Below are 13,127 nucleotides of genomic sequence, written 5' to 3'. Positions count from 1 at the left end.
TTTGTGATCATGTGTAGTAATAATGTATTGGGTAATAATATAGTAATATAGTAATATAGTAATATATATATATATATATATATATATATATTTATAAAAATTAATAATTATAAACATCGGATTTTTATAAAAAACCGATGTCTATATTTTACAATAGACATCAGACTATTTAGATATCTGATGCCTATGGCAAAGAATGGACATCAGACTTCCAAAAAGGCTGATGTCTATATGTCATATGGACATCAGATATATAGAGAAATCCGTTGTGCAAATTTTAATGGACATCGGTTTAAAATCCGATGTGCATTACTCCATAATGGACATGACCAAACTCTACATCGGGTGTGTATCTGATGTCCATATACAAAAAAGTCCGATGTGCATAACAGGTTTTGTAGTGCTGACGGTAAATTATACCATGCACCCAGGAGTATGGTGCATGGTACTCTCTCCTTTAAACTTTTCTAATAATAAATAGTTATTAAATTTAATAAATTATAAAATTATAAAAAATATATTATTATTCATAATTTTTTTTTTTTTTTTTTTTGGTGATGAGGGGTTGAATCCCCCCGGGCACATGCAATACCCTGCAAACCACGTGTGCCATGTAAGACATCCTTTAGGATGACAGGTAACCGCAGCACTCCCGTGTAGGGAGTCGAACCCGGGACCTCTCAATTCGTTGCCATTGCAACGCTTTGAGGCACTCCAGCACTCCACTACACTCAAGCCCCTTTGGTTATAAAAAATATATTATTATTCATAATTTTTATTCCTCTACAAATAGATATCATATTTGATATATTTTGTTATTTATTTCAATTTTTCTCAGATATTCACATCACGTAATTGACATATTCATATCATATCACATAATTATTTTTATTCCTTTAAATTATTTTGTATTATGCGATTTTAATACGGAATAAAACGTTCAAGATCGTCATTGTTCAATATATTTGAACAAATAAAGTCATATTCACTAAACTATAATGCCATATTCACTAAACTAAAAGTAAATATAATAGAGGCATGAGATGAATATCACGCTACATAATACATATTCATCAAACTATACTGTCATATTCACTAAACTAAAAGTGAATATAATAGTGTTATATTGTGAAAATCACACTATAAAGCGCATATTCATTATACAATATTGTCATATTTACTAAAATTAAAGTGAATATGATAGTGTCATATCTTGAATGCAATACTACAAAACACTTAAATTGAATATGATAGTGGTAACTGCTTCTTAAAATTGGAAGTTAATTTATTTATTTTTTTTTAAAAAAGGAGGAAGTTGAGGTTGAGTGGGGAGTGGGAGGGAGTATAGAGTATCCTACACATGGGTGTAGGATATAAGAATTGCCTCACAGCCGCTTAAACCCTCTTTTGTCATCTCTCTCTCTGTTCGGTAAACTTTCTTCTATTTCTTTCTCTCTTCAAATTAACTAACTCACTAATTACTAATTAACTCTTCAAATTAACACAATATTTTTCAATTATTTTCATTGCTTAAGCTTTCAGGTACCAAGCTAATTGCATCAATGGCGACAACGCCATGGAGAGCTCTTGGAAAATGCATGTTATTGATGAACGCTGTCAAAGCCAAAGTCCCCGCCGCCCCTCCGACAAAGAAATTAACAGGGATAATGAAGCCGATGCCGGTTTCGCCCATTCGCAAAGATTTTCTTGGGGGTACTCCTGAAGCTTCTAGGGGTGAAGCTGTTAAGAAAGTTTGGGCATATATCAAGCTCCACAATCTCCGGGTATGTATATGTAAAGTATATTGTAAAACGGGTTCTGTAATAAGTACTTGCCCCAGTATCGTCATGTTTTATCGTGATTTATATCCATAAAACCGCCATACGCAAGACTAATTGATCTATTGAATGAGGGTTCTAGGGTTTTGGATATTTCTGGAATTAGGGTTTTAGGGGGTTTACTGTATTGGTTTTTATTCTTGTTTTTTTGTTGCAGATAGTTGCTGTTTAAGGTTGGGCGTTTTGCCGTAGTGTATGATGAATGATAGTATATGGTTTGGTTTTAAATGTTGGTTTTGATTAAATTAAAACACTGATTTTCTTGCTATTTATTGAATGAGGGTTTATTGATAATCGATTTTTGCTAATAACCGTTGTTAAGGTTAGGCATTTTTTTGTTGTGTATGATGAAGGGTTGCTTATGATATTGTTGCTTTCGGATGAGATGATACACTGTCGGTTTTCATTTAACTTTTCTGGGTGGTTTTAGAGATGAGAAATGTTTTATTATGGTTTTACCCCTTGTTTGGAATGAAAGGGAGTGGAGAGCAGGGTTGGCATGTGATTTCACTTGTTCGGGTAATAAATAGGGTTCGATGGAAGGATAATTTTGTCCTTGTACGAGGCGAATTTAATTATATTCCTATGTTAGGGTAGTTTGTTAGGAAAATACCCCTGCATTATTCATTCTTCTTTCCTCCCTCTGTTAGTTCTTAATATTCTATCCTTGCAATGGTCTTGTGTCTGGCATTTTGGTGTGTGTACTATGGCATTAGGGATTAAGCCATTTAGTTTTTTTAAGTATCGGCTTTCTTTCACATGTGGATAAGGCAGTTAGTTTTCGGAAATATTTATCAAGTTTATTGCACAAGTTGATGAAGCTATGGAGGCTCATGGACGGAAAAGGTGGACGCATTCCTAGTTGGTTATGTTTTCATTTTGAAGAATTAAGTGGTTCCTAGTGAAAGAATTTAAATTCTCATTCTTTTCAGCCTGAATGTAATTTGAAGTTGCACGTGGCTTCTAGTTTATCTCCCAATTAAAGGATGCAGTTAGTATACTATACCTCCTGTGGTATGTTGTTATTATACAACTAAGGCTAGTTTAGTCTTTTTCCTCTATATTTTTTGTTTCCCTAATTTATGTAACCTAAATCAAATATTCAACTCTCTCTCTCTCTCTCTCTCTCTCTCTCTCTCTCTCTCTCTCTCTCTCTCTCTCTCTCTCTCTCTCTCTCTCTCTCTCTCTCTCCATATTTTTCCAACTAACTAGTTTTAAACCCGTGCAAAATTGCACGGGTATGTATTTGGGCAGGTATTAATGTTTTTGGATGTATTTTTTTTTTTTTTTTGCTTTTCTATTGTACTTATCTAGTTGTTCTTAATCAGCGATCTACATAATTAATGTTTAAACATGTTACAAATACGTGTTCACATGCAATGGTTTAAGAGGAAATAACAAAGGATATTTTTTTAAAAAAAAAATATATCGTACTATCTAGTTTATAAAAATTATGCATGTAATTTATTCGCATTATATGTAATTCTATCCCGTTATTAAATGTAATTCCTTCTCGTAATTATGAAATTTTATTATTATTATTTTTTAAATTATGGAATTCATTTATTTGTAATTAGTTTCATTTATTCCGATTTGTAATTCATTTCGCTTATATGCCATTCATTTCATTTATTCGAAATGTATAAAATTATTTCATAAAATTATTTCATAGTATTTGTTCTAAGACGGAATTTGTCGCATGTTTGTATAGCCGGAATTCTGAAGAAATAAATACATTACACACTAACGGGTCCCACCATAACATGTATTTCCAAAAAAAAGGTTGAATTAATGACGTGGCACGCCCTGGATTGAGTATTGTCTTCTGAATTAATAAAGATAAGATTTCATAATATTAATTCATAGAATTTTTTCATAATATTATTTCATAGAATTTATTGCAAGACGGAATTTATCCCATGTTTGAAAAGACGGAAATCTGAAGAATTAAATACATTGCACACTAACGGGTCCCACCATAACATGAATTTCCAAAAAAAAAAGTGGTTGCATTAATGATGTGGCACGCTGAGGATTGAGTATTGTCTTTTGTATTAATATAGATAAGATTCTCAATTAAATTTCTCAATTATCTATTCCTTCAATATTATTTTTTCAGCTATATTAAATCACGATTTTTAATCAGAATCAAAGATCTATACAAGAATTACAACAATTTATGGATGATGAAGCTTTTGTACATAGTCATGATTTATTGCAATTTAGCGTATAAATTACAGTGCTCGATACCTTTCTTACGGAACTCGAATAGTTAAGTACGGAGCTCGAACTTTCTTACAAAAAATTCTACATAGTCTTGGTTGTATAAAATTACAGAGCTCGCAATCTTTCTTACGGAGCTCGAATAGTTACATATGGAGCTCGAAATCTTTCTTAAAAAAAATTTGTACATAGTCTTGCTTTATTGCAATTTTTGCGTATAAAATTACAAAGCTCTAAACCTTTCTTACGGAGCTCGAACAGTCACGTACGGAGCGCGAAACCTTTCTTATGGAGCCCAAATCATCGTCATCATCAGTGTCTTCTTCTTCACCATTTATTTGTCTTTTCAAAGGCTTAAAAGAGGGAATAGACAAGATGTCAAGATGTATAATTGTTCTGCGAAAGCGTTTATGAACTCGATGTTTTTGTAGATTACCTAGGGTTATGCCTTTAGATTTTTCTTGATTACCAAGGTTTACCAAAACCCGGAACGAAAAATGAAAATAATAACATAAGATATCATATTATTTCAGTAAAAACCCAAATCATCAAGAACATAAAACCTAAATATATTGTTGATTGCATATCTTTTTCCATTATAAAATGAAAGAACATAAAACCTAAATATATTGTTGATTGCATATCTTTTCCATTATAGAATGAATTAAGTTCAATTGTTTTTTAAGAGGTTTTTTTTTTAATAAATTAGATTGGATAATTGGGCCAGTTGTATAATGCTATTATACAACTGGTTGTAGGATGATATTTGTGTAAAGGATGTTGGGGGGGGGGGGGGAGGTGGGTGTTTAAGATCTTATGTTTTGGGGGTTTATGTAGTGGGTGTTTGTTATTTTATTGTTTTTTTCTATGATAATTGTTGTAAAGGTTGAGCATTTTGCTTAGTTTAATGGTAGTATATGATTTTGTTTTAAATTTTGTTTTAATTAAATTAACACACCCCATCTCTTGCTATTTATTGAATGAGGGGTTTATGGTTGTTTGCTAATAATTGTGAAGTTTTGGAGTAATACTTTTTTTTTAATGAAATGCTTTTAGATTTGTTGAGGTGACATTGTTGGTTGTCATTTATTCATTCTTGATGGTTTGAGTGATGAGAAAGGGTTTATGATTTTACCCCTTGTTTGGAATTAAAGAAAGTGGAGGGCAGGGTCGGCATGCGATTCCACATGTTTGGGCAGAAAATAGGAATGGACGGAAATTGAGGGATTCTGTTTTCCTCGTAAGAGGCAAATCAAAATCAAAATATTCCCTATGTTAGGGTAGTTTGATAGGAATACACTCTTGTTTTTTTCATTCCCCCTCCTGGCTTCCGTTCCCTTTATTCTATGTTAATATTAATTAATATCCTACCCAAACAAGGCCTTGGACTTGTGTGTGGTATTTTGGTGTATTTGTGTGCTCACTGCTCAGTAACTAGAAATGCACGTACAATGGTAGCTTAGCATTATGACATTAGGGCTTGATTCGTTATGACGCATTTAGTTTTTGGAACTATTTTCAACTTTCTTGAACATGTGGATAAAGCAGCTTTTTTGGAAATATTTATCAAGTTTCTTGCACGTTCTGATTAGGTTATGCATTTTCATGGGCAGAGAAGGCTGATACAATGTCTAGATTTATATGTTTTAACCGATGCTATAGCTAGATAGTTATGTTTTAACTATTATTAAGGAAGTGGTTCTAGTGGAAGGTTTTTATTTTGTCAATTATTTTGGGTCTGAATGTAAGTTGAAGTTGCATTCGGCTTGTACCCATCTCCCAATAAAGGATGATCATGGTAAGTCGGTGGAATATCAATATATTGTGACAACTTGTGGACACGGGGGCCCACGGGGGCGCTTGGAAAAACAAGCGTTTGTATTTGTGGAGTCGCCACCAATTTATTGTGGAAAATTGGAAACCGTTCGAATACCTCGTGCCATGTCAAGACACAAAGTAGTGACATGAACACTAAGAACTCGTTACTCTTAGCATTCTATGTCTAGAATGACTGTCGTGGATGCCAATGAACAAGGATGTTCACAGAGATCTGGAGTAAGGGGTGAGGGTACGTATTAGGAAGCTCTTTTGATCGAACACCTAATCCCGCCCGCCTCGATAGCGACCTCTACTAATGATTAGGGAAAATCATCTATACTTGATATGTTGTCGATTATATGCATGCAATGCAACAAACAACGTTTTAATCCTAGCATGTGAGAATTAAACTAAGTCGGTGAACAAATAATTTAACATACAAAGGGGGTCGAAGTAAGGATTCAGGGTTTATTACATGTGAGAACAAGCAAACAATACGATAATAAAGAGTATAATAAATGAAATACGATAATTAAAATTACAATAATTACAATGATTTGATGATTTACGTCGAAAATACGTTTAAAACGGATAATTTGAGAAAAGAAAAGGAAAATAATTAAGGTTAGAAAACGGACAGATTAGTGGTGATATTACGATTAATAGTCGATTAATACGTAAGCTAACGAACTAGGTCAAAGGAGAAACGGAAGTTCAGAGACAGAATTCACCCAAGAACAAAGAACAAAGTCGCGTCCCTTGGGAAGAGGCGCAGATGGTCCATTCTGCATTCTCGAGTTGAGTTCTGGTGTGAAGCGGAACTGCATATCGTTAATGTTCATTGGTAAATTTAATGATCGATTACTGACATTCGACTCAAGTTGAAGTGATTTAACAGGTTATTTCATGTAAATTGGTCATAAAAGTAATAAAGAACAAACTTAAATGAATTAGAACGAATTATAGACTAATTATGAGTGAATTAAGGATTAATAAGAGATTAATTACAACTAATTTAGGTCAAATTACTAAGACGGAAACGAATGTAAGACGCGATAAACTGATGAAAATATACAAAAGTCGAATCCTAGAGATTTGATATGAATGAATCGAATCTCCAAAATCCGGGTTTGATTTTAATGACGAAAACCCACAAATATTGATTATAAGGGATTTAAGTCGGGATTTAAAGGTGATATTTATACATATTATGAATATAATTATTATATACGAATGAAAAAGAAGAAAATAAGAAAGAAAAACGAAAGAAGACGAATTAACAGAAAGGCGAGGAAGAAGAAGAAAAGCAGGAACCGCGGCAGTCTCAAGAAGAGGCGCAGCAGTTGCTGCATTTCTTCTCGACGCCTGTCTTCTGTTAATCCGTAAAAATAGGTTTGATAAAAGGGGTTTGTAAATCGTTTTTAAACATGCTTTCGACGTAAACCTTACAACAATTTATACAATAATAAAATACAATAATAAAACATGGGATTTACACCCTCAGACTTTCGTGTTTGACGAAACGAGATTGACTAAGTTAACGATTAGTGATTTCTCGACTCGAATGTATGATGAAAGTGCCCTCGTAAGAGGAATTAAATTAAATTGATTAGATTGATTGAGTGGATTTGGTCAAATTGGTCGGTCATGCAAAACGAGGCTGGTACTCAGAAGGATCCGAGCTTACGTGGTCGAAAGTTCAAGCACCTATACACCAATAAGCAAAGAGCATGGTCTTAGAATGCAAAGGGAGAAGAGAACGGCGGACACTCGCGTGAGAAATATGAGGAACGAAGGTCCCTATTTATACTAATCACACGGAGGAATTAGGGTTTCGTTAAAACTTTGGAAACAAATCTCGAAAAGATCTTAAAATACGCAGAAAAGAGCTGGGGAAGAGGCGCAGCAACCACTGCAGCTCTTGGAAGAGGCGCAGCAGGTGCGGCGTCCTTTCCCCAAAAGTTTCCTCCTGCGGAAGAAAGATTTTCCGCGTTTCTGTTATGGAATTGCGGTAGATCTCAACTTCCTTATTGTTTAAAATATAATTTCGGGATATATTTTGCCAAAAGATGAAAAGATTAAAATTATGGAATATAAATATCCGGAATATTCCAGAACATTCCGACTCGGCATTTTAAACGGTTTATTAGAAAATGAAGACGGTTTTTGACCCGGACTCCAAATGAACTCTAATTACTGTCAAAACGACTGTAATGGCGCGTAGATGACGACGAAGGGTGTAATACTACGATTTTATGAGTCTTAGGGTACTATATAGAGTGGGGCTTACTCTATCGAGTAAGTTGGTTTTTACGCAAAACAGTAGTCCGCCTGTAGGATACTTGATCGAGTAAGCCTGGCACTCGATCGAGTAAGGGTCACTCGATCGATTAAGTTACTTACTCGATCGAGTAAGTCGGTTATCGGGTGATTTGCGACGGGTTTGTTAATAATGCGGATTAATATATAATGATTCGTCATCTTTTTCCTAAAACACTTTTACAAACCTAAAAGCACAAAAAGGAGAAGATCTAAGTTACGTTGCTTCATCTCATCGCATTATTAGCAAATCCCAGAGCTTGAGGTGTCGGTTTTCTTTGTTCTTTATAGCGTTGTGATCCTTGCGTCGTGGGTAAGTTCTACATATCATTTCTATAGCATTTGGTTAATGTTGGTTAAACCCTAATTTGGGGATTTGGTGGTTTTTATGATTATATGGTTAAGGTAGTGATTATATGTATGTGTGTATAAGAGGAGGCTTTGTTGAGGAGAGATTCTGAGTAGCTGCTTAGATCATCTGATTTCGTGATTGTTTTCCAGGTAGGGTTTCTCTACTCGGTATTAATTACATGATGTGTGTGGTGGTTGTATTGTGATTATTGATTAATTATATTGCTGTTGATTGTGACGGTTGTTGGTTTATATCATTGATTGTTGTTGTTGTATAATTGTCTTTGATATTTGGGGGGCATCCCTGGCTGAGTGGAGTCACTTGCGGGAGTGGCTTCACGCCCTTGGTTCGCCTCCTGTGGAACCCGTCATATGAGGGATGTGCACATTAAGGAAACTTGGATTATTCGCTCAGTGGTTGATGAGCGGGGATTTGGTGGGTACGGCTGCGGTCCCCAACTGGCAGTGTGAAGTACTTGTTACGATGGGTACTCTGGCAGGACTATACACTTTAGTGTGTAGTCAGTTGTGTGGATATTGATTATGGAGACCGGAGACTAATGTGTTGATTGAGCTATTTGGCATTTGTTTCACTGTGCTTTGTATCGTGTAATTAGTACTGACCCCGTTTAATTGTTTTAAAATTTGTGGTGATCCATTCGGGGATGGTGAGCATTTATTGAGAAGGTATGATATGACGCATATGAGATAGCTGGGATGAGTCATCATGTGGCAGTTAAAAGAGTCTTCCGCTGTGTCAGACGATGTCTTTTAGTTGTGACAGTTTTATTAGTAGTCAGTTTTGGAATTGATGTATTTCAGTTAACAGGTTTGGGTTTTGAACGTGTAATCGCTTAAACCGTTTCTACTTTTAAACTATGTTTCTTCATTGTCTTATGATTATCATTGCCTCGGGTAACCGAGATGGTGACGTTCTTATACCTAAGTGGTCCTTGTAAGGCACTTGGAGTATGGGGGTGTCACAAAGTGGTATCAGAGCGACGATCCTGAAACCTGTAACCAATGAACCTAATGAACATAGGGAGTCAAATTAAAATGAACTCGGGGTAGAAGTTGTAGGAGCTAATGGAAAGGCTTGGGAGACGTCCTAAAGTCGCGAACTCGCCCTACAATTTTGAACCGGTCACATGGGGTACGTGTCGGGATCGAATGTGTTATCTTCTTGTTTGAGTATCTATATAGTAACATGTGATGTGAATTGGTGGATGCATGAATATGGAGGATAGGGGCGTGGAATAAAGAAAAAGGAATGATGAGTATGTGATTTGTATGTTGGATGAATGAAGCATGTTGTTTGTCCTATAACGTGGCATGTTAGAAATACGGAAGTAGAGTTGTTTTGTTGAATATATAAAGAGTTTCATATATATATATGTATTGTTGTTGTTTTTATGTTGGTAGCATAAAAGTTGTATATAATGTTGGGAAAGGAAGATGAACATGCGGGTAGTGTTTACGAGTCTGCGTGGCTCGATCGAGTGGGTCTGACTCGATCAAGTGGGTAGTTTACGTTTTCTGTGCAGAAGCGAAATTTTGGGCGCTCGATCGAGTAGGTAGGGGCACTCGATCGAGTGGCGTCAGCTCGATCGAGTATGTGTTAGAAAAGTTTCTGGTCAGATTCTGGAGTCGAGGCACTCGAACGAGTAGGAGGGGTAACTCAATCGAGTGGCCTCAACTCGATTGAGTGGGTTAAGGAGATCGATCGAGTGGGTTTTATACAGGTCGTAAACATGTTTTGGGTTATGGTATGAGTGTTTATGTCTACCTTTTCTTATATAGTTACAAGATGCCGCCGAAAAGAACCGCCTTGTATACTAGAGCTGAGAGTATGACCGTGGATGACACAGTGAAGATGTTGTAGCACCAGTATGCTCTTACGGAAGCTTTGAAAAGAGTGGGGAAGGATAAGGATGTTGATCACTCTAAAATCAGCATTCACATAGCTAGGTTCAGTCCTAAAGAGTATAAGGGAACCGGGGCGCCAATTCTGCTGGATAATTGGCACAAAGAGATGGAGAATATCCTTGAGTTAGTTCATTGCCCAGAGGAGTTGAAAGTGGAACAAGTTGCGTTCTACTTGAGGGAAGCGACCGGTGAGTGGTGGGATAAGGTTAAGGTGGGTACTAGGGAGATGTATATGAAGCAGGGGCTACCTGCAATACCTTGGGATGAGTTCAGGAAAGCTATGAGACGTGAGTTTGAGCCGAAACATGTGAGGAGTAAGGTGAGGGAAGAGTTTGATGACTTTTAACATTACATCCGATATGACGGTAGCTGATTACTATCGCAAGTTTAATGAGAAGTCCAGATATGCTGAGGACATGGGGCTGAGTGAGGAGAACTTAGCTTTGAGGTTTGAGAAGGGGTTGACCCCCAAGATTATGGAGAAGCTACCGGTGGGAATCCTTACAGATGTAAAGGAAGTCTATGAGCGAGCTGGGAGGGCTGAGAGGTTGGTTGAGATGACCAAAGAGAGGGGTGCTGAGAAGAGGAAAGCTGAGAGCGAGGGTGGTGGTCAGTCCTGCTACAAGAAGAGTAACCATCATCAGGTAAGAGCATATTCATCGGGCTCGGGGTTTAGTGCTGGGGCTTCATACGGACGTGGTCGTGGTAGTGGTGGTGGTAGGGGTATGACCTGTTATAACTGTGGCGGTGTGGGCCACAAGAGACATGAGTGCACCAGTGCGATGAGGGAGGGTTCTCAGAGACCGTCACAAGGGAGTTTCTCACAGGGTCCTACATAGAGTTATGCTAGTAACAGGCCGGCTGGGTCATGGAACAACAGGGGAGTTCAGAGCAACAACGGTGGGGCTAACCGCAATGGCGGTAATTCTTATCAGAAACCGGCTACAAACACCAACAACAACCAGGGGTCGGGTGCTAAACCGACTACCTCAGCTAGTACTGTCCAGGGAGGTAGGCAGAAGTCCAGTGGCAAGCTGTTTATGATGGAGAAGAAAGAAGCTGAGGATGATGCTCATGTCATCACCGGTACATTTCTTGTTAATGGTGTTTATACCTTTGTTTTGTTTGATTCGGGAGCATCACAGTCGTTTGTATCATCGAGTCATGTTAAATGGTTGGGTTTGAGTGAGTATGAGTCTGTAAGAGAGGAAGTTTTTATACCTTCGGGTGAGTCTGTATCTTGTGGGAGGTTGTAAAGAGGTGTGTTCATGATAGTTGGGCAAGTTGATCTACCTGTGGACTTGTTGGAGTTTCCTTTAGATGGTTTTGAGATGATAGTCGGGATGGATTAGTTGGGAAACTACAAGGCTAAGATAGATTTTCATCAGAAGAGAGTTTCTTTGAGAGGTCCTAAGGGGATTAGTGTGTCTTATCGTGGGTTTGTTGTCAAACCCAAAGTTAAGTTGATTGCAGCAGTGACCTTGAAGTCCTATCTGAGGAAGGGGTGCCCGTTGATCTTGTGCCATGTGAGAGTTCATAGAGTGGAGAGTCCGACAGTTGAGCAAATACCAGTGGTGGGAGAGTTTCCAGATGTCTTTCCAGAGGAGATTCCGGGGTTGCCACCGAAGAGGAAGATAGATTTAAGTGTTGAGCTGAAACCGGGGACGAGGCCAATCTCTAAGGCACCGTACCGTATGGGTCCTAAGGAATTGGAAGAGCTAAGGAAGCAATTGGATGATCTGATTGAGAGGGGATACATTAGACCTAGTGTATAACCGTGGGGAGCACCAGTTCTGTTTGTGAAGAAGAAAGATGGGAGCTTGAGGTTGTGCATCGACTATATGGAGCTGAACAGAGTGACAGTAAAGAACAAGTATCCTTTACCAAGGATAGATGATTTGTTTGATAGGATGAGTGGTGCAGCAGTCTATTCTAAGATTGATTTGAGGTCGGGTTACCATCAGGTGAAGATTAGGGAAGAGGAGATACCAAAGACAGCTTTCACGTCGAGGTATGGTTATTATGAGTATGTGGTGATGCCGTTTAGGTTATCTAATGCACCTGTTGTGTTTATGGATTTGTTGAACCGGGTCTTCAGTCAGTTCTTGGATAAGTTTGTGGTGGTTTTTATAGATGACATCTTAGTCTTTCCTAAGACCAAAGAGGAGCATGAGGAGCATTTGAGGATTGTGTTGCAGACCTTGCGAGATCATGAGTTGTATGCCAAGTTGTCCAAGTGTGAGTTCTGGTTAGAGGAGGTTGCTTTTCTGGGGCATGTGATTTCAAAGAAAGGGGTAGCTGTGGATCATGTGAAGATTGAAGCAGTTACCAAGTGGGAAACACCAAAGAATGTGGCTGAGATCAGGAGTTTCTTAGGTTTAGTAGGGTATTATCGACGGTTCGTTAAGGATTTCTCCAAGATAGCTTTGATGAGGAAAGAGAACAGATTTCGTTGGGATGACAGTTGTGAGATGGCGTTCTAGACATTAAAGGAGCGTTTGACCACAGCTCCAATCTTGGCATTACCTGAAGGGAGTGCGAACTTTGAGGTGTATACAGATGCCTCAAAGAATGGGTTGGGTTGTGTGTGATGCAGAATGGGAAAGTGATTGCTTATGCTTCTAGGCAATTGAAGCCGTATGAGGAGAACTA

At 37.6% G+C, this 13,127-nt stretch overlaps 1 protein-coding gene across 1 annotated transcript in view; it reads left to right on the top strand.

Annotated features, from left to right (window-relative positions):
- Positions 1 to 1,540: 1,540 nt before the first annotated feature.
- The window catches only part of LOC141626973 (protein TRI1-like), a 57,560-nt gene continuing 45,973 nt past the window's right edge, over positions 1,541 to 13,127 (top strand). Inside the window, exon 1 of the mRNA XM_074440517.1 lies at positions 1,541 to 1,784. Within this exon, the coding sequence (XP_074296618.1) occupies positions 1,563 to 1,784 (222 nt within the window). The 5' untranslated portion in view covers positions 1,541 to 1,562. The remainder of the gene's footprint in view (positions 1,785 to 13,127) is intronic.

This window comes from Silene latifolia, chromosome Y (assembly GCF_048544455.1).
Source record: "Silene latifolia isolate original U9 population chromosome Y, ASM4854445v1, whole genome shotgun sequence".
Taxonomy (NCBI): Eukaryota; Viridiplantae; Streptophyta; class Magnoliopsida; order Caryophyllales; family Caryophyllaceae; genus Silene; species Silene latifolia.
This window is presented reverse-complemented; position numbering and strand designations above follow the sequence as displayed.